The sequence below is a fragment of the Coloeus monedula genome, assembly GCF_965178545.1.
Source record: "Coloeus monedula genome assembly, chromosome: 6".
Classification (NCBI taxonomy): Eukaryota; Metazoa; Chordata; class Aves; order Passeriformes; family Corvidae; genus Coloeus; species Coloeus monedula.
The window spans coordinates 34,724,396-34,752,114 of record NC_138786.1 but is presented as its reverse complement, the minus strand read 5'-3'; the positions used below and the strand labels follow the sequence as shown (position 1 = coordinate 34,752,114).

Below are 27,719 nucleotides of genomic sequence, written 5' to 3'. Positions count from 1 at the left end.
TGGCCTCAGGTCATATAGTAGTAATACAAACTGTTATTAGTAAGAAATTTGAAAAAGACTTGTTATGTAAACACTTAAGAACAAATCTAAGTAGTATTCTAAAATGTGCAATTCATCACTGCACTTTTGCCTCCCACCTCCAGCAGGCTACCTCAGCTATCAACACTACCTTAAAACACTGGATGCAAAGATGATAAAACACAGTAACTTCACTTATAAGCAATCTTGCTTCATTTCATATTAGGGACGAGAACACAAAGCTAATATGGAGAAGAAGGTGATGTTATCATTTTATGATTCCATGATTATCATTATTACTTGGTGAGAGTAACACAGTAGCACTTCAAGGCTAAAATGCACCTAAGATTTTCCAACACAATAATTTTTCATTAGAAATGCCAGTGCATTAAAGCTTAAGTGTTTTATAAGAAGCAATTGGTTTGGGCCAGTTTCCAGTTAATACAGGAGTTTTCTTCCCAGGTTGCTGTCAGCTTTCTTAACAGGCTCCACCAGAGTCTGCATTTGTGTGGTCCAAGCTCTTAATACAGTTCCCCAGGCAAACTGTTGTGAACCTAGGAACAGACTTTCCCTATGCGTATGGTCCCAAACTGACAGCGTGGTTCAACCATGTCCAGCCAGAAGACAGGATCCAGAAAGAGCAGCACGAAACACCCAAAGCCATTTTCTTAGAAGAATCACCTGTTCAAGTTCAGGAAGACAGAAAAATATTCCAATTTTCTGCTTTCCTTTGTCTCACAGGAAATTTCAGTAGCTAATTTTCCTCTCTTGTCACCAAAAATCTTTGGAAATCTTTTTCCTATGTAATGGAGATTCCGCGTTTCAGTCAGTTAACTGCAAACCAGCTTCACAACAAAACACTAGTACGACACTTTCTACAGAAATGCTTGGCCAAAACCTGAAAACTTCATTAGGGTTTTACATTAAAAAAGACGTTTGAGATGATCTGCTATCACGCAAGTATTCCAGGCAAATCTGATCCAACTTTTCCATTTTAAACAGGCTTGATGCTTCTGAAACAAAATACAATGCTATTTATACCAGAAACAAGACAAGTATGAACCAGGTACTAAGACACCACATCCATGTAAAGTCTAACTTACCCTAAACCCAGGTAAAGCTGTAAGTGGAAAGCCTTCAGGAAATGCCAATATATGGAAGCAACACTGCCCCAATCTGGGTTGACAAGACCACACTTTAGTGGATATTACTACAAGGTAGAGAGAATTTGTGTAGCAGAAAGAAAGGACAGCTTGAGGATCTTCCTTGAGGAAGAAATGTAGAAGAAGGATTTTCAGAAGGAGATTGGAAGTAACAGAAAGACAGATGATAATGTGCCAAAGACATGGTAAAAGAGTAAACCAAAATTATCAACACAGAAATAGCAAAATCAAAAGACAAATATATAGCAAAGTAAAACTTCCAGAAAATTTTTCTGTAAAGGAGCAACAATTTAAAAATTACAGAAAAAAACCACCTTCCAGCAAATCTTAACATAAAAAAATTTACAAAAGTCTCCAAACACATAATGTTATCCTAAAATCTGCTCCATCTTGCTTTATTTTATTAGCTTGCATAAAATGGAAATATATTTTCAATCTTCTGAAGTTCTGACATCTCATATTGTCAACAGGGCTGTAGCACCAGTTTGCTTGCAGAGTGGCAGCCATTATGCCCCCTTAAAATCTGAAAGCAAATGTGTGTCTAAATAGGGGGTAGAGGAGTATTTATTTTTATTTCTTCCAATTGGGTGAAAGTGAGGCTTTTCTCCAGGAAGATGTGTCCTTAGTCACCATGAGAGTACCAGAAAGGGTACCTGAACACAAAGGTATGGTGAAGAAGGGAGACAGGTTGGCAGCTTCAAAATGTTTTAAAGAATAAGAAAAAAAATACAGCTTGTTCAGGTGATACCAGAAGATTAAATGCAGGCAAATGTTTAACAATGGAGAGAGAATGTAAGGAGAGGCACTTCAAAGTAGAAACAGAGAAAATTATGCAGAAAAAAAAGTATCAGGAAAAGTTGTAGACCAGAAAAGACCAAGAAGAAAAATCAGGAACCCTGCCAAGAGAGAAAACTGTTAACTAAATTGATCTTGAACCTATTCCAAAGGCACAGAAGAATGGATGATGTAGAGTCATTAATGAAGAACAAGAAGAGATACATGTTCATCTTTTACCCCTGCTCTTCCAAATTCCAATAGCCTCCAAAGTATGCTTGACTTTTTTAAACTCCAACATTTCTCACAGTTCTTCTATTCCCATCCCAGCCACAAGCAAAAAATATTGAAACAAATAAATCCAAGAAAACGCAAAAAATTCAAACTTACACATTTAATCTTAATCACTGTTCCTCTGGTCAGCTTTTTCCTTTTTTTTTTTTTTTAAGTGACATTTTAAAAATACCAAACATTAGTTCAGCGTCACAGTACAATCCCAACAATATTTTGAGGTGTATTATTTCTGTATGTGCTGTTTTAATAGGAAATGGATAGCAAGAAAGATAAAATCACTTAGGTAGAGCATCAAAGATCCCTTTCGTACCTTCTCTGCCTAAAGCTATCTGCATTTTCTTTACAATTCAGATTCTCAATCTTTAAAAGCGTGTACCAAAGCAAGCTGAATACTTTCTGGCACTGTCAGTATGTGGCTGCATCACAGAGAAGAGAATGCCTGTCTTCCTTTATCATCCCTCCTCACTCATTCCTCAACTGCAGGCTGATTGTTATGGCATTCTCCAAGATTAAGAATAACCTGATTATTTAGTTAGAAGACAATGTTGCATGAATCAGAATTTCCCAAATTGTGTGTTGCCTAAACTGAAAAGAGCTTCTCCATAATGGGTTATTGTTGAAAGGTATATGCATTAATTTTATCTTGTGGGTTCTTAGCCGTATGCCCCTTCTCTAATTCAGGTGCTACAATTATTTACTATGGGGTTGCTTTTTTTAATACAGAAATTGAAGTTTCAGAGGACTGAGGTGTCTAAAATTGCAAATAGTAGATATCATGACCTGTGCCCTTGGTAGAAGTGACTATGGACTGCAGTGAAAAGATAAGAGGAAAAGGGAAACATCTGTTTAAAAGGAGCAGAAGTATTTTGTTAACCAAAGGATCTACCAACCAAGTCACAGTCTCTGAGTCTAGACCCACACAAACTGAGTAACACAAAAAAACAGTTTAAAGAGAAAACTAAAACAGCCGGATAGGGACAAGGATATTAGAAATGGTAGAAGTTCAGAGGCATTCACATTTATTAAGGTTTCAGTCCCCTTCCAGTTCTCAGAGCAGACATTTGCAAAATTGAGCTTTCTTACCCATTTCAAAGTAAGTGCGGTCTTCCCACAAATACTTTTGTCTCATTTAGTGGAAGCAAAATATTTATATTAGTCTTTCAACCTGAATTGTTATTTTATTGACAAATACCATTTTTTTCCAAAGAGAAGTGTTCATGGTCTCGGGTGTTTTAAACCAGTGCCTTCTGTTTACACTGCATACTATCACACTGTTCTCCTGTAGTTGCATGCTTGGAAGGAAGAGGTCAAGGATGATCCCAATCTCATTTCAATCAAGTGTTAAAATAACATGAGACTTGCAAGTGTGGCCTCAGTCAAGAGTTCTGAACAAGATACAATCAATAAATTAAACTGAATGTACTTCACATGTTTTAAAGTCCGTAAGAACAACAGTGCAACATCCTGTCAAACAGACCAACCACTGAAACATAAACAGTGACCAAAGAGAAGAATGAGTCTTACATTTCACTGGAATAAGAAGTTAGGCTTTACAGATGACCCTTGCCTCATACAGATACAATTGCTCAACGAAAGAAGTGAAAACTTGTATTCTAATTCAGTGTGGAGAGAACCTTTTCTGTATAAAGAAGAAACAAAAATCTTGAGGAGAAAACTAAACCTGGATGGATTCTACGAGTTGTCAGTGTGAAGAGAAAACTGCAAATGATAATACTTTCCACCAAAAAGGAATGAAGACAACTTAAAACCTAATGATCAGCTTCGAGGAAAACTTCCATGTAAGAAGGTCCCAGTTCTTCAATAGAAGTTTCTAAGTATCTTTTAAAAACAAAAATGCAACCAAAGGCATAATATATGTATAAAAACTGAAAACATGACTGCTATCATGATTATCAGAAAACTGCAAGTTCAATGAATGAGAGAATGCAGAACAGGATGAGAAGAAACTTTCCTATGCAATCTTAAATCACTTAAATACAATTTACTCATTTCTTCAGTTAAGGTATTTTACAAACAGGTTGTAATTGTGCTATCCTCTTAGCATATCATGTAGCTCACAGAGTCCTAAATGGAGCAGGGAAAAAATTTTGACAGACTTTAGAAGTGAGGGAAAGGAAACTTCCCAGAAATTAGGAGCAGAACAATGCTTGCCACAATGCATGCCAGTCCACTGACTGAAAACAAGCCTGGAAGCAAGGAAGCTTCTGCTTTTGAGTTTCTTATATATTTAAGTATTTTATTATTATTTTTCACATGCTATATTGCTTTGATCAAATATAAAAGTCTAATACCAGAAAGACTTCTTACTGACTCATGCTTAAGTCTGAAGTAGGTTAACTACTAATATAGAAAAGATAAATAACAGCAGGCTACTCTAATATAGACTGCTAACATGCAGTACATGACACTATCTACAGCACTGGCTAATGCACGCTTTAAGACTGGAGAGTGCATATTTCAAAATACTGAACTATATTACTTTACATTTCTACTGCAGCAATGGCCAAGGAACGAGTAGTTCCTATTCTGTACTGCACTACACCCATATTATATAATGTGACAAACCTTCTCTTCAGTTTGTATTTCTCAGGAATATTCTCCCAGCCAAAATTCTGACAGCCTAGCAAAATAATTACTGAGAACATGAATATTCCAAGGCTGGAATGACACAGATATAACCATATTAGGAGCAAATGATAATAAAACAACACTGAGAATATCCACCAACTGACGGAGCAGCAACTATGAGGAGAAAGAAGAAACGAATAGACTGAACAAAACTTCCCAGTGGAACACCCAATCATCTTATGAATGCAAAAATTTAGCCCATGAAACCGTTTCCTATTGATGAAATAGTCATACGCTACCAATTATATGTGGCACTCCCTCATTTTATGTTGGAGAAGTTGTTGCATAGGTTTCCAGCTTCCTCATCTGCCAGGACCAAAGTGTGTGTGTGTGTGTGTGTGTGTGCATATTTGTTATAAATCTTTTTATTGTCACTTCAAAAATGGAAAAAAAATTTACCGTTGCAGAATCAAGAAGTAAAAAATTATGAAACATCACACACCCATGAGACATTTTTGTTTAATTTCCTCCCAGCAGGTTTCAACATACAATCTTTAATACAGTATGATTAAAATCTGATTTTCCAGCTTATTTGAAGTAGAAGATATACAAAGGAGAGCAGGAAATTCTGCATTTGCCACTTTCAGATTCTCAGCTGCCTGAATATGCAACTCATACAACAAATTTAATATTATATATACTCAAACAGTTTTCTGGAGGGACTAACTTTTAAAAGAGTGTCAAGAGTGACCATATGACACAAAATTGGATGCTCTGGAAAAACAGCATGGGTCACGAAGCTCTCAAAACAACTAAAATAGATGTGGGGAGAAGTAGATTTTTTTCTATTTTTTCCAATTTCAAATAAGCCCTCTCCTCTCTTTGTGCAGTTACAAAAACCAGTATCACTAAAATTCAAAGAAATATTTTCAAGCATTTATTATATGTTTTATCACTTTTTCTTAGGTGATGAAACTGTGTATTTTCAAGCTCATGAGATAAGCATTCAGGAAAATACACAAAGTATTGACAATTGGAAAGTTTTATACTATAAAACTTAATTGCCAAAGCCCTCCTGTTCCACAAAAGTTAGTTAACGCAATAGCATCTTTCCATTTTGAGAAACAGGGTACTTGATGTCAAGATATTAAAACCATCTCAGAACTAATAGCACAGATTTAGTATTAAAAAGAAGATCTAAGTCTCAGGGTAAATCTTCCTTTGAAAGCATTTATTGATCTTTCCTTCACAGCACTGTTCACCATTTCTGTAAAGCAATACATTTGAGAATGGTGATGTAAGCAATGAATAAGTCACAATGACAAGTGGGTAATAAATAATGACTGACAGAGTTTCAGAGAACACAGGACTGGTCTCCAAAGGATAAGGCTAATCCTGAAGGTGGCCAAAAGGGTTGCTATAGCACAAAACCACCCAAATTACTGGAAATCTGTAATGGTCTAAAGAGAGTTAAGGCATGTGAAAGAAAAAAAAATACTGGACAAACTGTAGCAGAATGAAACACGACTATATGAACAAGAAAGTTTAATAAATTAATCCCAGTAATTATAAATCATCAGTAACTAGCTTTGTAAAATCACAAACATTGTAATTTAAACTCAGGTTCTACAAAATATTATATATCTATACAGATTAATCCTGATACATTGGCTAGGGAACAAAGAAGTTGGAAAAAGCCAAGACAACAAAGCCAGTTAGTTTACTCTACCTGCTGGATGACATATTCTGTAATAAACTGTGCCGTCATGAAATACAATGGTATCACTGTTCTAGATACCAAAAGTACACTACAAAGAAAAAAAAAGGCCAGAATCCATCTACTTATCAAGTCACTGTATAAAAAAACCCAACTGAACAAAAGAAAAAAAAAGGGGAGTTGTAGATAATATACAACACAGCAAAGCAAAATGCCTAAGGAATGTAGAACAAACAGCTCTGTAAGACAGTATTTCAAAGGATAAGTGTTAATTTCTTTTCAGTCCCTAACTCCTTGGTATCTACTGGCACTTCACAGTAATTTTATCTGTATTTCTGAAGGATATTATCTGTATTTCTGGTAGCTACAAAAACAGACCATCAAGTAACCAAGTAAAGCCTAAATACTAATGTCTTCCTTTAAAAATATTATGTCATCTAAGATTCTCTCTCATATGATCAAGTTCGAGAGAAAAAAAGAATGTCTTAAAAGTAAAATTTAAAAAAGTCTTTAAAAAATACCCTAAAAAAAGGAAGTCTTAAAACTTAAATATAACCATAAAGGCATAATAATAAGACCTAGGGTCATTAAAAAGAGTCTCATAAATGTCTCCAGCAAGGAAAGTCAATATTTCTTTTGCTATGTCAAATAATATTCTATTTTAGATTGAAGCAGTTGTTTTTCCTCATGTAACTAGTGTTATTGTGTAAGCAACTGTTAACCAAGTAAATTGGAATATATATTTATAATTTTATGTATAAAATATATACCCAACATTCAGTTTTCACATTTTTTTGCTATTTTAGAGTTAAAGAAATACTAAAAATGAAAATTAAGACAATCATCAGAAATATTCTTAACTACTCTGCATCACCTTAGATTTTGTGAAAGAACATTTGAAATTAATTTAATGATCTTTTCAAGCAAGTTATTTGAAAACAACTACTTTCAACTATAGATTTTCCTTAAACACATACTCTCTTTCATAAAAGATTTCAGACACAGATCACATAATCCAACTAAATGAAAAGAAGCTTCGTACTTCAGGGAGAGGTAATGATTATAGAATGGGGTAAAGTCATTGACATTTTAAGTAAAAACATAAAAGTAGGTGGACTAAACATGGTATTTCCTATGAGCATCTGCAGTAGCTGCTCTGTTACTTCTTTGCCCAGTTTTGCTAAGTTATGCCAGTTCTCAGTAGACAGAAAAGCTGAAATTCATTGCCTCCAATATTGTAATCTATATTCATCACTATTTTAATTATGCTGAATCTTAACTGGCAAGTGTAATTGCAACAAAATACACCTTATTCATTTTTTCAAATGAACAACATCTTATCTATCTCAAAGGTTACAGTTTAAAATTAAAACCTTCTATCACTGCTAACCAGATCACACTTGCAACAAATCACAAAATTATTTTTTAATTAAAATATTATTTTAATGAAGAATTCATTTTCTAAGCAAAATTCCCACTGATCTGTAAGACACATTTATTTTAAAAGAGTAAACTGTGATGAAGTTCCATTAAAAATATTAAAATGTTCTCCAAAGTACCTATTTACTTTAAAGTAGAAATTTATACCACCTTTTTTTTCCTAATACTCATTACTACCCTTCCTTCATGAAGTAAACTTTAAAGATCACTTTAAAAATTATAACAATCCATGGTTTGGCTATACTGTGTAAAAAAAAAAAAAAAAAAACCAACCTTGTTTTACCATAAGAACCCTCTGATGAATCAAGAGGCTCATTAAAAAAAATTACTTCCACCCTGCCCCAATATTTAAGACTAACAATAATTATGCAACTGGTGCAAGAATTAAGCTTGATTTAAATTTTCTGTTAAATTTAGAGTGAAAGAAAGTAATTTTAACCAAATTATCTTTATTGTAAAATTATTTGACCACATTACTTTTCTGCCCGTAGAATAATAGCTGCTTTACCCAAATAACACGGGTGAGCTTTCTACTTCTGTCATTCCATTTTATTACTGGATACAATATAGTAAATATTAAATATGTGGTATTTTCTGGATTAGTCAATGCACATTACACCATAATAGTTGCCTCCTCCAGTAACATTTCAGTATAAAAAAATCTCATGGTAAAAAGTTGACATATGACTAGAGGATAGTGATTACCCATAAAATAGAAAAAAATTAAAGCTTCTACACAGTGAACTTCTGAAGGATCTCACCTCCTAATTTAATATTAAACTAGTCCTCCTCACCATTTATTACCATATCTCAAATATTGCAAGTGGTTTGTGATGTATTATTTACTCCACCAAAATTCTTATCACTTGTTATGCAGAAAGAAATGGTCTTCAAAAGCAGAAAGCTGGTGCATTTATCCATCTACTGTTCCAAAGGAACTAAGGCACATGGTCAGTCACGTGCTTTACACAAATCATTAGAGATACAGGAATGTTTTGAATAGCCATCTATGGTTACATCATTAACTATAATTTACTGCAATGACTGATGAATTTCATCTCATGGAAGTGCATTAAGAGTGTGTTCTACATGTACATTAACACTCCCCATCATAAAGTAAGCCATTTAACTTTTCACAGGGTGACTTTTATGATGCTGTTACAGAAGCAACTAATTGTAGTTTAAGCATTTATTTTTTAAAAGGTCATTCTTTTTTATTGTAGTTTATAATATTTAAATGGCAGCTCATGAGTGTGAATGTGCACATATGTGAATGCAGGGAACATGTGTGTTCAATACTGAACCTGTCCAACAAGTTCTGTAGAAAACACAGACTAAAGAGTTATTTGCATATTAAGCTACAATGAGTTAAATGAGAAATCTAAATTGTAAATGAGTTTTGGAGACAAATCAATGCTAATGAATAACAATTACTTCAGTCGCTGTGTGAATTAAAATAACATCATTAATAAAGCTTAGGTGCTCTGCTGGCAAGCATGTCTTCAGTCCCTGGCAGATCATGTAAGATCTAAATTAGGAGAAGCAGCAAGCACAAAGGAAGTAAGTTTAAAATTATTTTGTTTTGAAGCTCCACTTCAAACAAAAGCTTCAGTAAAGCCTAGAAAACTCAGAAAATCCCATCCAGTCATTTTAACAACTGCCTTGAATGAATGCCTGATAAAACTTTAGATTTGCACTACATAATGACATGAGATCTTATAAACCTAAAGGATGACTCAGAACAGCCTCTTTTGTTCCCTTTCTTGCATATGAAACAGTCAGGGAAAAATCAAAATCTTTCCTTAAGAAAAAAGGGGCTTTTCTTTGAGCTAAAAATAAGTCTAAACATCCTGTTCTTCACCTAAAGGCTCAAAAGCAGCTGCAGGTAGTAACCATGTAGCGAGAAACTACAGAGGGCACTGTTGTATCAGTTTTTAACAGTTACAATGGTGATAGGGCCCAAGTACGGAAGATTGTCAGGAAAATAAATAACTGACTAAAGAAAGAATCCAGAGTTAGGAGAGCATGCAAATGCACTAAACCTAAAACAATAATAAGGCAAAAACATTGAAGCTGTACTTCTGAAGGAAAATGGACTGAAAGAAAAGTTCATGTAACAGACTGTCAGGCTGATAGGAATACTGCAGTGCACACATTTGGCATTTTCCTTTGTAGTGTTTCTGTGGAAAAGGTAACTAACCATAGTGCTGCCTTATCCTTTGCAAACAGCCACCTATTACTGGAATCCCACTCATAATCAATATGAAAATGAGTGATGAGTGTTATGGAATTCTTCCACAGGCAGAATTTATCAACAGAAAGAATATCTTCACACTATACAGTCCTTTCAGTGTAAAAGGCCAGTTCCGTTTTATTCCTTTTCATGACACTTACAAATCAATCATTTCTATTTTGAAAGCAGTAACACTGGTATAACATAAACCAAATTAAATCCCACCCTTTCCAGAACAACTACCTTTAAATACAATGCTCAAAACCAGCAAGTGTCCAGCTGAAAATAATGTAACATTGAAATTGCTGTATATTTGACATTCATATGAAAGGGGAAAGTATGTTAAATAAGTCAGCGTAAATACCTCAGTAAATCTATGCAAAATGATTTTTACACAACAAATGGGCTTCAGAGATACAAGTATTTATGAAAATAAATTTGATAAATGTTTTACTGTTAATTTATATAGAAATTTGCCTGTCTTTGATCTTATTTTATTAGAAATAACCCCAATTACATTTTTTAAGCACTAACACATTTTGAAATGTGTTTTAGCACTTCCTAATGAGAATTACAAACAATATAAAACAGCCAGCTACCTAAGTACAGAATAATTAATGGGTTTTGTATTTTTAATTTTTATATTATAAAAGCATTAAGATGCCAACTAAGAAACAGAAGTACTGAAGTAAGATATGGATAGTATCAAACATTTAATGAAACTTTAGAGAAGAAAGGTGTTACTTTTTTTCCACATTGTGGTAGCCAAACCCACAAGCAGCGTACTTTGCAGTACCACAGCAAAAAAACCCAGGACTTTTATGAACACTGACTCAAACTCACATTTAAAGAGTACTACATGGAAGGTAATCTGAAATTACATTAGGCAACGATTTCATAATAAACCAAAGAATAAATGTTAACAGAAAAGATGCTCAAGCAAATGAAACATACCAGAAAATTGTCTAAAGCTATGTGAATGAATGAACAAAACAAACAAAATCAAAACCACAGACGGTGCCTGTGGATACTCATTCACATCCACATCCATAAGAACTGTGATGGTAACTGTGAAAGAATTGTGTCTCTAAGCATGCAAAGACAGATGTACTACGTGAAAGGAAACTGCCACAGAAAATGAAAATCTAATTTTTTTAGAAATTGCAAAACCAGACAACACAAATATATTGACTAAGCAAGACCCCAGTTTCCTGCCAGACACTGAAACCTAGAATTCCTAAGTGATTTAAGAATTTTTTTCAAGGAACTTACTAATAAAAGATAAATTAAAACAAAAACTAATGTTCATGTCAGAAATGGGTTTCATCCACGTTTTGCCACTTCCGCCTTCCAAATAGACCCTGTATGTGCAATGCTAAGTGGAAAAATATGCTAAATTTTAAATTCATATATATTGTCTTTAGCCTAATTCTGTTCCTAAACCAGAATTATTTTAAAATTGCTTAATGTTCTACCAGTCTAGTAATCTCTTCATTAGCATTGTTTCTAGCAGTCTAGACTAAAACAAAGTTTCATCTTATTGTTTCCAGCTGTTGATAAAAATTTTACTAGTATTACTTTTATACACTTTTTTAATTGTATATGATTGCAGGCAGACAGGCAATTTGCATACATGTAAAAAAACCTAACAGTCTGTTAGATACACAGTATTGATAAAAAAATGCATAAATGTATATTAACCTATTGTATATACTCTATGACACTAGGCTAAAACAGGTGAAGTTCTCAAGCTATAAAACATATTTGTTCCATGTAAAACTTAACTGCATTTGAAGGCAGAAATTTGCAGTGCATTCCTAGAGACATGCAATTGGATCCAAAATGGAGCTGCTTCGGAGACTGTTGCATCTATGCACACCACTTAAATACAATTCAAATGATGAAAAAAGTTTTGATAATGTTTACAAAATTGACTTAAACATCTTAATTCATTTCTCCATTTAACTACAATAATGACTGCCAAAATGTTACTAGATAACTCTCTAAATATTCAAGATATTTAACGAGATATTTAAGGTTCCTTTCTGCCTATGCAATAGAACACATTAAAACCAATTTTACTACCGTAATTTATTCAAAGCTTGATTATGAGCAATAGCTACAAGAAGAGATACAGCATTGTTGATTCATATACAAGCATTTCACTTAACTGCATTGGATAATAGCTGTGCTCCTAAAGGAGTATAAAAGCAAAGTGATTAGAAGTCATTACTGTTAATTAGCATTCACTTTACAGTTATAGGGATGAACCTTTTCTGTGCTGAAAAAATGGAAAGCTTTTATCTGAAAGTCCATCAAACCTGGTCAAGGTAAAATAAATAAAATGTCAGTGACAAGTAAGTTGAATTCAAAACAACAATAACAGAAAAGGCAAAACAAAATCTAAGGATGTATCATCATCCAATTAGTGAGATTCGGTTTTTAAACAGGAAAAGGTCTGAAGGGAATGAGTAAAACTGGAAACTCATACTTCACATTCTGCAATCTCACTGATAAAAGGAGGAAATGTGTGTTTATCAAACTTGCTGCGAGTGCACGGTTCATTTGGCGTCCTGTAAACAATGCCTGGCTGCCCATTCCCAAATGTATGTGAGAATCTTGCAACGCAGAACATCATATTCAGCAGGCAAGGTCACACTAGAGATGCCCTGGAAATGGGAAATTAGGAAAACCTGGCAATCAGAGGTTTCAAGCTGACCAGAACAAGCCCTCAGGGTTGCTTACCATCTTTCACCACCAGCCTGACTGTCTCTGCTTATTCAATATTAACACAGGACAGGGAGTAAGTGAAAACAATTCCACGCACCTAACAGGGAGAAATAAGTGACTTTTTTGTTTACATAAAGCTCAACATTTCTCACAGTAAGAAACTACCTCAAAGATATTGCTGAAGATCCCCTTCTGAAAAGAAAAAAAAACAAAAACCAAATGAAAAAACACCCTGACCCTGCCTGAACAGTTCAGATGAGACACACAGAACTCCAGGCATCCTGTTGATTAAAAAATTTCCTTGTTCCCATCTAATTTTGAAATTCATACAAAACCCATCCCCCAAAAACTCAACAAACCCTGTGTTTTGAATGAAACAACATATATAATTAATTTTACACTGCTTAAAACACTGCCAACTATGCAATTACTTCTTACCCTCTTCCCTTCATTCACACTTTTATTCACTGCTAATGACAATGGTCATCCCCTAGGTGAAGAAAGCTATGGAATACCAATCCAGAATTAATTAAAAGCAAAAACAACAAGTTGATTAAAAATGTAATCATTTAACACGATGAGGGCAAAGGGACAATCCAAATCCTTGCAGATAAAAATTTACTCATTATAAAAGGTGGAGGAACTAAGCATATGAAAAAACACAGCAAATATCTTCTCTCTTAAAAAAAAAATCTTATTTTATCAAAAAGCACAGTTATTTATTTCTTGTCAGTGTAGGCAACCATTTCATACAATTTCTAAAAGTTCCCATTTAACTTCCACATCTAAAAACAAAAGGAGCTGTGCTAGGAGATATGCTCTCCAAATGTTCATCAAATCTACATGACGAGTAAAGGACCCAGTCAATAACTTCCATTTCCCTCTTCCGGTTTCCCTCAACTGGGCATTGAAGATTTTTTACAATTTTTTTTCAATACTCATGGTGTAATTTCACTTGCCATATAAAAATTCTGTATTTCAACTGTTGAATTACATATAAAGGTAATCTATTAATATATCAAGGGCATGGTATTCTTGATTTGCAATAATCACAATGTAGGCAGAAAAATTATGGAGGAGTGATTATTTTGGAAATTCAGTATAAAGAAAAATATCTCTTGCTATAATTTAATCTTTCTCCAAAATGTTGAGAAATACAACTCTGAGAAATTAATCTATATATCTACAGATAATTCAAATCATAATATGGAAAATACCAGATTTTCTTCAATGAAAACATGTGAAATTACTACAACAAAATTCTTTTGCACACTTCTGAACTCTCTGAATCCCCTGTGAGACAGGGAAGCTACCTACCTTGTCTGAACTCACAAACTACAAAAGTAATTTGGTGAAGAGCATGCTGAGGACCTCAGATTACAGATTCTTCAAGTACATCAGGATTCTAAAACTAATAATTATTTGGCTACTTTAAGATTCCTAAGAAATTCTGCAAACCTTATTTGTATGAGTTAAGAGTACACTACTAGTCTTTATCATGTACATGCTACAACTGAAGCCACGTACACCAGACATCTAAAAACCAAGTGATTATTCCTATATACTTTACAGTTTCTTTTACACGCATCTTGTAACAGCAGACAATGAAGCAATGTTGTGATAGAATACTACTTTACATTTATTCATGTATTTTTTGTGGTAGGAACACCTAAACCTTTGTCTGTACAAAAGCCACAGAAAGTCAGCAATCACATTGAATCTGAGAACTCTTTTCACCCGTTGGCCACAGCAGCTGAATTCTGGAGAAGGGTGAAAGACTGTTTCCTTAGCATGGAAGACTATTAGCAATATCAAGCAACTGAAAGCTTTATGTTCCTTGAGGGAATTAATCCCTATCTGAAGGCCACAGAATAACATTATATTTCACCCTTTCATCTCAAACACTGAAGAACTGTTTTCTGAAGAAATCTTAGGGTGTTTCACTGAATATCAATAGGACCTAAGTTACTTCTATTCCACCTGAACCCACACAGCTCAACTACTTTGTCTAAGATAAAATATCTTATGTAACAGTTAAAATGGCATTGTTACTGCAATTTTAACACTCAGACAGGGATACTTTCTGTCTTCAGTGACCTTCAGACTGGGACCATTTAAAAAATCATGACCCTGTTTTAAAAAAGTAATTACTAAATACAGGAATCACACTGTATTATTAAGCTCTTTATTTCTGTAATGAAAAAAATGTTACTTATTCTTAGTGACTGACTGTTATAACATCCCTGTTCCAGAATGCAATGATATTTTAGAAAAGAAATCATCTTTCTCTCCCTTCCACATTACTGATAAAATAAAACAGTGCCATAAGCAAAGGCTATTATTCAAATGTTTCACACAACCAATATATCCAACATTAATATTTATTTTTCAGCTGATGATCAATGGATGATTTCATAATTAATATTTCTTCAGTCCTGAGAGCCAATATATAAATTTATTTCAAGTGAACTCCATTTTTTTGAAAGCTTGCCAGTTCTAAATCCACGAAGGGTGCAACAAAAAGGACTCTGACAGAAACGACAAGTTGAAACTGAAAATCCACTAAAAATCCATTTGCATGATTTACAGTAAACATGAGGAAATATAAAAAAAACTACACAAAGAATCAATTTTTTAAATAGTAATTTTTAAAAAATCAAGTAATTAAGCATGTCATTGAAAAATATGAAAAAAAAAACCTAGAAGAAAAACATTTTTACCTAGTTCAAGAATTCTGCAAGTTACTTCAGCAATGGAAACTTACCAATCAAAGGCAAAGACTTATGGAGTAGAGGAGATAAGGCAAGAAATTTGAAAGAGGACAGAACTGTCTACTGAAAATAAAGTACCTTGCATTGATCTGTTTAGTCTGGAAGCTGCGACAACCACTGCCCTGAACAAAAGTTTAGCCATAGTTCCATGAGATACAGAAAACAATCCAACATTCAACCCATCTAATACCACTTCGGTATGTGCTTGCATAAAACATCAATGTATTATTTGAACAAGATCATAATTACATTGAAAAAGGGAGAAAACAGTCAAATACTGCCTAAATTGAGATGTTGTAGGAAAGTTTCACAAAAATGCCTTTATGCTCCAGTCTTTCCTGCCACTAGAGGAAAAGAAATACAGTTTCCCACCACATTTCAAAGACAGCACCATTATAAAAACCCTGAAAGATAATTCAGGTAACTAAGAAACTCTAGTGCTTACAGGCTTGGCTAGGAAAATTTCCAATAGGGACAGGAACAAACAAGGATATCAGTATTCCCTATTCAGTAACATTGAGAGGAGATTAAATTATTCTTTAGAGTTCAGGATTTACACGTCTCTTGAAGTAAATATTCTACTACCAGGTGAACACTGCATAGTAAGATACATTTAGACATCATATAAGTACTCTGATATGTTTCACAATATATACTGAATACAGATCCTAAAACATGGCATTAGGCAACTAGAAAATAGATATAAATTTCCTTTATACCTATCAATCACCTGGGTTTGTGACAATAAAATTAATAGGTTTACAGTCATTGACAGTCAGCACCACTCACTGAGTCACATGAACTAGAAGAGGACTGTTGTCCTGGGTTTTCCAGAACTACGAGGGAATATTTCATTTTTTAGAAATCTTGTTCTCAAAATACTGTTTTTAAAAACATTGTATACGTCCAAATTCATACAGTTCTTTTAAGAAGTATTTTGTTTTAATTTTTTACTAAATAAGTACTTGCAATAGAAGCATTCTTTTACAAGGTAAAGTAAGGTACACCGTGTAATTTTGATTTGGACACACCTTTCCTGTAGTCTTGGCCCCAAACCATTTGACAGAAAAAAAGAGCTATGTTATTTGACCAGTGTTTTAAAATTACAATCACTCAAAGATGGTTTTGACAAGGCTTCCACACAATTCATCCCCTCCCTTCAGGAGAAGGCAAATGGACTTCTCTATTTAAAACTATTAACATCTGAGGAAAAAAGCTCCTAAAGCAAAATCCTCAGTGATTAAGACTTAAATAGTAAAGCTACTAAACAGCAGTTATTAAAAAATGTGAAAAAATAAAACCAGGAAGCTTTCAAAGTTACTGCTAACACACAGAAGAAAAATGTTAGTTCTCTTCTTAAAACTAAAATACCACAGTTGCTGTAGTTTATTTCCCCTCATAATTTTGCAATTATTCATCAAAATACACAAGACATTTACTGAAACTTTTGTATCAGAATTTCATATCTAGGTTTGACTGTAAAGACATCGTTGTACAAAGTCTAACATAAATGCAGTATATTGTTAATATTTATGTCTTAAGATATCATATAGTGGAATTAATATTTCTATACAGGAAAGAAATAGTTATTTAATTCCAGACAACATGATAACATCTCTTTCAGCTAGAGTTATAATTACCACATACAAACTTCCAAAGCAGAAGCTGTCAAGATTTAACACTAGCATTAATTTATGTAAGGGATCCATTCCTCCAAAGACAGCAAGAATCATAAAGGAAGTATCATCTTAATTGCCACTAATTTGCCCATTTTTAATTAAATTGATCAGTAATTTATTACCTTACCCAGCAGCAGAAAGCTGTTAGTATGCAGCTTTAAGAGACAGCAGATATCAGTCCTTCTAATTTCTAATACTATCATGGTTCAAAAATAATTTAAAACTGCTGTATCATATTTCTTTCAATTCCTGTACTGCAGGATATGCACATTCCATTTAAAACCTCTGTGAAGCACTCTAGAGCATAATCATAGAATCATTTAGGTTGCAAAAGACCCTTGAAATCATCAATTCCAACCATTAACCGAATACTGCCAAGTCCACCACTAAACCCTAGGCACGCAGTCTACACAACTTTTAAATACCTCCAGAGACAGTGACTCAACCATTTCCCTGAGCAGCCTGTTCCAAAGCTTGACAAGCCTTTCAGCAAAGAAAGGTTTCCTAATATCCAACGTAAACCTCCCCAGCACAACTCGAGGCTGTACCACCTACATGCACTGTTCTCCTGTTCTGTAGTCTCATACTCCAACATAAGTGTATGATCTTGATTACTTTATAAGAACAGGATTTTCTTGCCAAAGTGTTTAGAAGATGCAACATTTGACTCCAAAATGGTTCAGGAAGCACACTGCATTCAAACCACATTCTTAGGTCTTATCTGCAATTTGATTTTTTTTTTTTTTTAACAGAATACAAAATAGAGCCTGAAGTATTTAGGTTCACGAATCTCAATTCTCATTTTAATGAAGGAAAGCAAACTAGAAAATGTTCAATACCTGACTTGAAGGCTACAAACACCTTTACCTGAAGTTTCAGAAAGTAGCCTATACCAGTTTGATCAATAAAATTACATATTTACTTTATTTAAAATAACAGTTATGATTTTCTGAACATGGTACTGGTTTTAGTACTGTACACTGCAGTAATCAACACAATTAGCTGGAATTAACATAGCGCATCACTCAAACATTGTGAAAAACCTCTAGAGCCAACGGGAGGTTTTCTATTTTTTTCAATGAGATCTGATTTAATATTGGTAGAAAATAAAAGTACTATATGAAAGATTTTGAAAAAGAACAGAGAATAAATTTCAAGTGATTTAGAAGGTGGGCTCATCGTCTCCCTTTAATTGATTTTATAGCTAAAAAGGATTGATTGATATACATTACTGCTACTCTGTCATATATTAGAATATAATCACAGGGCTACCAGAATCTATCATTGTAAAACATTCTGTAATACCTGGCAAATTATCTGGAACACACAAACAAATAACAGATTCTGGTTTACACATCATAAGTGTACTCAGATAGAGATGTCTAGACATTACTTTCCATACATTGATAAATGCACAAAATACAAAAGATTTCTCATTACAGTAATCAAGCGATACATTATTCCAAATGCAAAATAACCTAAATATTCTATTTATAGATGATAGCCACAATTACATTTTTTGTCGCACATGCCAAGCACAAGGTGTTTTTATTAAATAGGAAAAAGGTTTTGGCTTGAAATGAGGATAATAAGTGTGATTTATATCAGGGAAGAAGAATGTAAGTTATGCTATATATTTACAGTGCAAGAAAGAAGAAAAGAATAGAAATAAAAGTGTTCAATTTCTTTCTTAAAGCTTTCCTTAAATACCTAAGTGGATCATTTACCTAAATTCCTAAATGAGCTAAGCAATATAATTATCCCCAACTATGTAATTATATTCAATCAGCATACCTTAACAAGTTTCATGAGCTGGTAAAGGTCTTCAACCTCATCTTCCTGGCATGCAGTATACACTCTGCCAGTATTTACACTGGTACCTTTTATAAAACCACGATAGAGTGGCAAATCCAATGCATCAGCATACAGGTCAATGGCATGGTGTCCTACTGTCTGATACATATAGCTGTCCAATTCATCAGTCTGCCCTGCCACAATTAAGAAACAACCATATTAGGTACATTGTTTCAACAATTACAGATAATCACAATACTACAAAGCACTGAAAAAATCTAAATGTTAATATTTTTCAGTTCACAAACAGATGTTTGGTGACAACACCACTATAAACATGGAAAGAAAAAAAGATTTCTCCACCCAACAGACGTATGGAGAGGAAGACATCTGTCACAAACATGCTGCCTATTTGCAAATTGTGGTGTCTTTTCTTCTTCCTGCTTCATCCAAAAAACCTCATATCGTTCCAATTCTGCTCCTATTTATATGGTAATTTTAATAGGAACACAGGTCAGAGGCACAAACACAGATGTATTTCAACATACTCAGAGCAAGAAATTTATAATGCACTGCAACACTGAGAATAAGGAATAGGTTGTCAAAATTTACAAAAACTTTACTGTTAGAATTGTTATCATGGTCATCATGAAAGGAGACTATCTCCGCTTAGGTAGAATAAAAGTAGACCACTGTAATGTTTTGACATTTTTTAATAAACAAAAAGCTATTTCCCTAACCAGGAGAAAAAAATGAACCAAATTTTCTTACAAGCAGTTTGTAGCTAGCAGATAAAGAAAAAACAGCTAAAATGCAGACATCACAAATTAGAATCACATCTCAAGCTATACAACAAACCATTTACATATAATTCTTTTAGGTAATATTTCAAACAGATTGATAAAGTAATACAAAATTATTGGTGAAATTTCCACTTTGTTACAAGCTAACACAGTTCACTATTTTAATGCTAATTTGTAACACTGGTATTTCTCTGAATTTATATAGAGGCACCACAAATTTCTGCTGTATACCTATGTAGCACATCTTGCAAAGAAAAAGGTCTGTAACATTGATCAAGGTAACTAACTTGTGATGTAAGAATTAGGTCATGTCACCTTTGATGCCACATAACAGATCCTGGTTCTGCACAAAAGAGGCAAATCCAAACCCCTAACCACAACTAACCAACCTAGACCAGAAGAGTCGATTTAAAAGAAAATTCAGTGATTTCAACATACATGAAAATGACAAGGTCTTTAACTGATATTCTGCTTAGAATACACAGTTTCTTTATTAATTGAGACTCTCCAGGCAACAGCGGTACAAGATAAAATAAAAAAAATGGCATAGAATCCACTATTGCCTGAAGCACCTCAATTAACTTTCTATAAAATTTCCAACTACACACTTAAAGAGAGCATTTTATGATTTTAATGACAATATTCTTTATACATTTCTGATGTGAATAAATTACTTTGAAGACAACATATTTCAACAAGATTAGAGATTATTATGTCCTAGCTACCCAGAAAAGAAATTGTTCCTATACTGTCCTAGCATTTGCCAGTTCTGCCCATGACTCATTTGTGATGGCAGCTCCCTTTTTCCTTCCCTTTCTGTGTACCCTCCTACTATGCAGTTACCAAATATCATATTTAATTGCTTAACATATGCTGAACAGTGAACCTAGTTTAACACACTTTAACATTCTCCCCTACCAACTGGAAACAACTCACTTGCTTTTCAAGTCTCACTTCAATTTGTGCTTTATTCCGGCGTACAAGTACTTAGCTCACGCTCTCACCTCACCACTGACTACCTGAGTTTGCCCCATCCTTTTTCATAGAAATAAGGTGGAGCCTGTGAGGAACTGACCAAAAAATCAGTCCAACCTAAAAGGAAGGAAAAAAGCAGGGAAAACATGTGCATCAAGGTCAATTCCAACCCACATCAGTTCCTCAATTCAGTTCACAGATGCTGGGTTAGAATAATGGAGAAAGACAAACAAAGATAAAAATGGATGAGCAGCAGCACAATGGTACATTTTTGGCAGCTGGAATGGTTTACAGCATTTAGTTTAGCACCAGTTTAAAGCATTTCTAGAAGTACACTGCTAGTTTTGGTTGATGACATCATCTATTACCTTTTAGCATTTGTGCTACTGAACTCACACAATCCTGTTGGTTACCACCAGGATGTCTGTATTCTCATTTTCAAATTGTGTAAGCCTTTCTTTTATTGATCTTCTATTCTTGTGGGCCTTTTTTTCCCTTTATGGAAAAATACATTTAATACCTTTCCATTGCATTTTCTTTTTTTCTACCTAAGTTTCCATATTGGCCTTCAATATGCAAAACTACATAAAAACATATAAACAAACTTAATTCAGGCACAGCTGTGTCTCCATTGTTTCTAATACATATTTTTTTAAATTTCCTATAAGATATGTGGCTTTCATACCTGTATTTTCAGCAGGTCTTAAATTGGCTAGAGCAACAATCTGATGCCCAGCAGCAACACACTGCATCATATTATAACAACTGTCCTTCCCACCACTGTAAGAAAAAGAAAATAGTGGCAATTAAAAGTACAGATAAAAGTTTTATTCCCTTATACCTTTCGCCTAACTGTTCAAAAATTAGTGTTACTGGAGCTGGTTATAAAGTTTTGAAATGCGAAAACAGCTGTAGAATATTAATGGTAGAAAAAGAATGATTTAACCATACATTTACTATATATGTGTAGTGCCTGAATACAGTAACCATAAAGCCCATACATATTTGTATCTTACTGTTAATCTGAGAGGTTACATGAAGAAGACACACTGACACTGGAATCTCTTCAAAGACTGTCTTCCACTCCAGACAAATTACTCTGTATTCATTACTAGTTAACTTGGATAAAAAAACCAAAATCTGCTCCAGCAAGTTGCCAGCATCAGTAATCCTTTTAAATTAGATCTGTCATGTAGAGGTGCTGCCTAGGGACACATTTTTGTAGCGGACTGGCAGTGTCAGGTTAATGGCTGGACTCAGTATCTTAAAGGTCTTCTCCAACCTTACTGACCTTATGTAAGGAATAATATTTCTCCTTCATGGGATACTTTGCTTAAACTTTCAACATTTTGAACATACTTCCCGTTCTCAAAAACTTTAATTATTACAGGCAGTAGCTTCAGTTGACACTGCATTGTATGTATAAATTTTTTAATGCATTTAACTGCAAGTAAAAACGATTACCACTAGCAAAAATATATAAAAGCAAACATAACCATATTCTTGTCTGAGACCAAGAGAAGATACTCCAACACAGAGGATACATTTAATTTTGACATTCATTCAAGATCTACCAGAACCTTTTCCACTATCAGTGAGGAAAAAATCCTGTTCTCGTGGCGTAACTGAAAAAGTATTTCTATGGATTTTAATCAATAGAAAAAGAAACATTACATCTACAATAAAACTAAGAATTCTTAAAAGAATGCTTAAATGCTTAAAAGATCCATGTTCAGACTCATGGCCTTCAAAGTACAACTACAGGTGGAGATTCTGTGCAGCTTCCTTAAATGCCAAGGCACAAAAACCAGGTCAGGAACTGCAACAGAGATCTATACAAGCTCTGTAAAACTGCATTTTGTTTTAGAATCACTGAGACATGCACAGGAGAACAGATAGTACAAGCAGTCCTTGCTACAATAGATCAATGTGTTCCTTGAGATCACACTATTCCTATTTCTACCTGAAAAGGAGTTGTAGCAAGGTGGGGGTTGGCCTCTTCTCCCTTGAAAACAAGTGAAGAAGGACAAGAGGAAATGGCCTCAAGCTGCACCAGGGATGTTCAAGTTGGACATCAGGACAAATTCCTTCATGGGAAGGGTTGTCAAGCATTTGAATGGGCTGCCCAGGGAGGTGGTACAGTTACCATCCCTGGAGATGTGCAAGAAATGACTGGACATGGAACTTGGTGCTATGGTCTGATTGACAAGTGGTGATCGCTCAAATGTTGGACTTGATAATCTTGGAGGTCTTTTCCAACCTAAATGATTCTGTGATTTTGCAACAAACTTCTTCTGAATTTCCAGCATTAAGATCCCCCTTTTATCTAGCCCTCTACACGAGAGCTCGGAAGTGCCTTACAGGAATGTAACCCTTTAGCTATTCCTCTCAATTTCTGCTTTTATCCATGCTAAAATTCTGTATGCTGTCTTTAATTTGCTGTGTAATCACAACCTAAAGTAGAAATAGTGTAAATAACATAGCATCCTTTTGTACTTAACAGATTTTCGTAAAGCAGTTGCTTCTGTTTCACTGCTAAAACAAAAGTAAATATAAATATGATAGATTCCTACTTTGAGGCTCCATCTCTACCTAACATCCTTCTCACACACACCTGCAACTTTCTTCTAACCTATAACACAGACATACAAAAAAAATTTTAAAATCATACATTCATTAATTTTGGATACCATTCTTGTTAGCTTGAAAATCTATTCACTTCATAATGTGAACTTTCATGCTTAACAGTCATGAGACAAATATTCTTTTCTTTCTGAATGACTTTATGCTAAAAAATAAAAGTCTCCCACTAGTTCTGATTTTAACTACGAACACCACTTCAGAAAAGTAATTGTATGACAATAGATAATTGCCTAAGCTGTTCACAGCATTTCAATATTTTAAGAAATCAAAATCAAAAATTAAAATGTCACAAGAATAAATATTTTCAATTAATTTATGTGCATATATATACATAAAGATGTTTCAAGATGCAATTATGTCCATACTGCCTACATTGGACCACCAGTTAGTAGGTGGAAATTTGTACTTACTGAATCACATACTACTGTATTGTTATTTATTCTCAGTATTATTTACCATAGCCCTAGAAACTAACAGTACCAAGAAACAAACAAAATGGTGCCTACCTACAAGACCTTCCAAACTAACTGTAAGACACAATATGGTTAAGACAAATGAAACCAGACAGCCCATGCTATGGGAGGAAGGTGGACTCAGCACAGTCCACAGAAGACAGATGAAGGCAAGTACTGTGATAGCCTGGGGATCCCCCTCAATTGTCATCATAAAAAAAAAATCACAAGGCCTTTTTACAGAAAGCTCCAAAGTGAGGCCAGTTGGGGTTCTTTTTTGATAATGCTGCAAGTATGTTAACAGCAGGCTTATAGACAAAATACCAGAAGAAAATAACAGGATAATCATGAAGATATGAACCTATAAAAGACTTCAGAGCAAAATTACTTTCTATAGACAAGTATAACCATTTACAGTTTAAAAAAACCTAGAAGAATTTTAAAGAGTTGAAAACCATCATATTTCAGGTTGAAGACTGGCTTTAAAATGTCTATGATTTAGCACAAAACACAATGCAGGGTTTACCCCATAAATACCACCTTAAAACAAGACTATCAACTTTTAGTGTGGCAAACATTCTAAAAGGAAAAAAAAACCAGGTTAAAGCAGTTTCATACATAATCCTGACCTTTGCAAAAGTAAGAAGCACTTTTCAAATACTTTTTTTCCCCTCTGATCTTTGGTTAGATCTGTTACAAAGACTTCAGACACTTTGATGTCTCTTTAAAACTCTTCTTAAAACTATTACTGAAACTAAATCCACCCTTGTAAAATAGACCATTAAAATAGCAATTGTGTTAGAAACCTGTTTATAGGATTTTATTCCATCCTGCCTTTTAACACATTCCTCTGCTTAAGAGAATATCAAAGTAAATAAACCTGAAAGACAAAGTCTTACATATAAAATGAAAAAAAGCATTTAAGCTGAATTTCCCTACACCATATTTAAGCAAATCTTAAGAAACAGATAACATTTCCTGTATTTCCTCCTCTTTGCATGATGTTTGGAATGATTTGCAATTGTTGTGGCCAAATTCCAATTTCAAAAAGGTTTGATATTAGACATTCCCTGAAAGAATTTAATACACTCAATATTTGGTCTCAGGTAAATAGCTACTGCACCCAAAAGTAAAAATACACAGCTCACATCTGCACAATTCTTTTCCATTTAGAGGTTTCCTAGCTCGTTCTTTTTTAATTAACTATTGTTTCTTCAAGAAAAACACATGCCTGTCCTTACTAGAAAATGTTCATGTTTCTGAAAAAACAAACAAAAAATTTACAAGAACTGCAGAAACTGACAAAGTAACTTACAAAAGGGCATTGGGGCGTGGGGGGAGGATGGCAAACAGAAACCTCTGACAGGCAGGGCTGTGTCCAACTCCAACTATTTAAACGAGGTAGTTTCATCATTTTAAAACTGGCAAAATTCAATCTCTCGCAAAAAACATACTACAAAAATCTACCGTTAAGGGTTCAGGAAATTTGTCCTGAAAGACCTTAAGATACTTGGAAAGCAAAAGCACCTGGATATTGAACTGCAAATGAGCACAACCCCCTATTTAAAGCAGGACATGCGGCCCACGTTCTGCGCCCCCGGCGAAGGCGCTGCTGGCGGCCCGGGCGGCTCCGGCTCTCGCCGCGCTGCAGACTAACCCGAGAGACCGGGATAACGAAGAGCAAGCGACTGGGGGAAATAACTGTAGGTGTTGGTTGTGGGGGGTGGTGGGGTGGTTGTGTTTGGGGTTTTTTTATTTCATTTTTAAAAGACACCGGTTGTTCTTAAACTCTTCGGGAACGCGGGACAACCGAAAGGGAAACTGTCCCAGCCTCACCCTGCTCGCAGGCAGGGACCGTCCCGCCGCAGCACTGGGAGACGGCCAGACCAGGGACCACGGGCACAAGCGACAGACGGCTGGGAAAATTCGCCAGGGCAGGGGAAGGGGGGCAGCAGGAAACGCATGGGCGGGAAGGCCGGGCGGAAAGGGCCGGGCGGGTCTCCCGGGCGGCGCTGGGTGGAGCGCGACCCCCGGGCGGGCAGGGCTTCTCCCCGCGCCCTCTCTCCGCCTGCGAGACGCCCCTCGCTCCCTCACACTGGCGCTCCATCAGCGCGTTACCTGATCAATGCCACTACTCTCATGTTGCTCGCAGGCCGGGGGCGGTTACACTGACAGGGAGGTGGGCGACAGCCGGCAAGCGCAGCGGGGAAGGAGCCTGGTCGCCACAGCCACCCGGGGCTGCGCACGCCGCCGGCTCCTCCGTTGCTACCGCTACCGCTTGGCCGCCTCCCCTCGGCGGGCCCTCCTCCCGGGGCAGGCCGGCAGACTGCCTGCACAGACCGAGGCTCGGCGAGCCGCCGGCGGCCCGTGCCCGGAGAGGTGCGCTGCCGCCGCCGCGATGCTGCGCGTCGGCTTGGGTCGGCAGAGCCCGGGCGCGGCCCGGGGGTGGGCGGGAGAAGGGTGCGGCCGCGGAGGCAGAGCGCTGGGCGCCTATGGAGGGCAGGGCGGCTGCGCCGGCAGGCCCACGCTGGGCGTTTGAGGGCATCGCCCGGCGCTCCTGCCGCTTCCCCTTGTCTGCCTGTTGCCATCTGGCCTTCAGCGAAGAGCCCCGGACCTGCTCCAAGCGACTGCTTCCTAGGGAACAGGGCCGACCGAGAGAGGCCGCCCCCTCCCCATGGGGTGCCCGCCGGGGGGACTGCAGGGTGTAGTAGCAACTCCATCGCGGCCCGGGGCAGGGGGACCGGCAGGGCCCGTAGCGAGGGCAGGAGGTGCCGCGGGGCTTCCGAAGTCACTGCGGGCCAGCGATCGCGGCGGCGAGGAGGGAGGAGCAGCCGAGCTGACCTGGCTGCCTTGCCGAAGGTCTCTCTGCTCGCAGGCGAGCACAAAATGTCCATCTGTACCCTCGGGTTCAGCTGCTGCAGACCGAAAATCTGATCTCGTCATCTGATCCCTCTTTTGGGCCAGTTTTCTGAGCAATCCCGCCATGGGACACATGACAGACGCCTCTGGAGGTTTGCAGGCTGAGTCAGAAGCTTACCCAGGTGTCCGGTCTTTTGACACCTGACACACAAGTTTATTTCTCCCATGTCACAGAAGAAACGTGTGGGTTAGTTCTGCGGAATAAACTTTATTGCTAGACTAATTTTAGGAGTTCTATACCGCCAGATGAAGACATTGCTGGTGGTATTGTGGCAGGGTTTTGAGCATCAGTCTAAGGGCCCGCCACTCTCCAGGCTTTAATTTCAAAGGCCTGGGAGATTGAAATGGGACAAGAAGCCACTGGAGCGCAGTTTGCGTACCCTGGCTGGAGCCCGTCGTGCAGGGTGAGCGGTACCAGCGCAGTGCCTCAGGGTGAGCCTCGGGGCTGCCCCGCTCCCTGCGGTGCCAGCCTGCCACCTGCAGTGACTACAAATGCCCGTTCATGGTTCCTGTTAAATTTAGTTGCAGCAAACGGTGCAGATACCACAAAAGGCTCTGTTCCTCAATCCTGGGATAAATGCTTTATGCACTGAGTGCTAGTTTACCAGTCCCCTGTGACATGATATTATACAATACTGTATAACAATCTGTATCACTCGGGTTTTATATTAGTTCCTTGCACATAGGTTGTTGAGTATGAAGTTCCCTGGAAAAGATATGATGGA

The 27,719-nt window shown here is 36.3% G+C and overlaps 1 protein-coding gene across 1 annotated transcript in view; it reads right to left on the bottom strand.

Moving 5' to 3' along the window:
* Positions 1–26,308, bottom strand: part of DPH6 (diphthamine biosynthesis 6) — a 200,085-nt gene extending 173,777 nt beyond the window's left edge. The window contains exons 1-3 of the mRNA XM_082284129.1: positions 26,194–26,308; positions 21,666–21,760; positions 19,203–19,396 (exon numbers count right to left, since the gene is read on the bottom strand). Coding sequence (XP_082140255.1) covers positions 19,203–19,396; positions 21,666–21,760; positions 26,194–26,216 — 312 coding nt within the window. The 5' untranslated portion in view covers positions 26,217–26,308. The remainder of the gene's footprint in view (positions 1–19,202; positions 19,397–21,665; positions 21,761–26,193) is intronic.
* Positions 26,309–27,719: the final 1,411 nt, after the last annotated feature.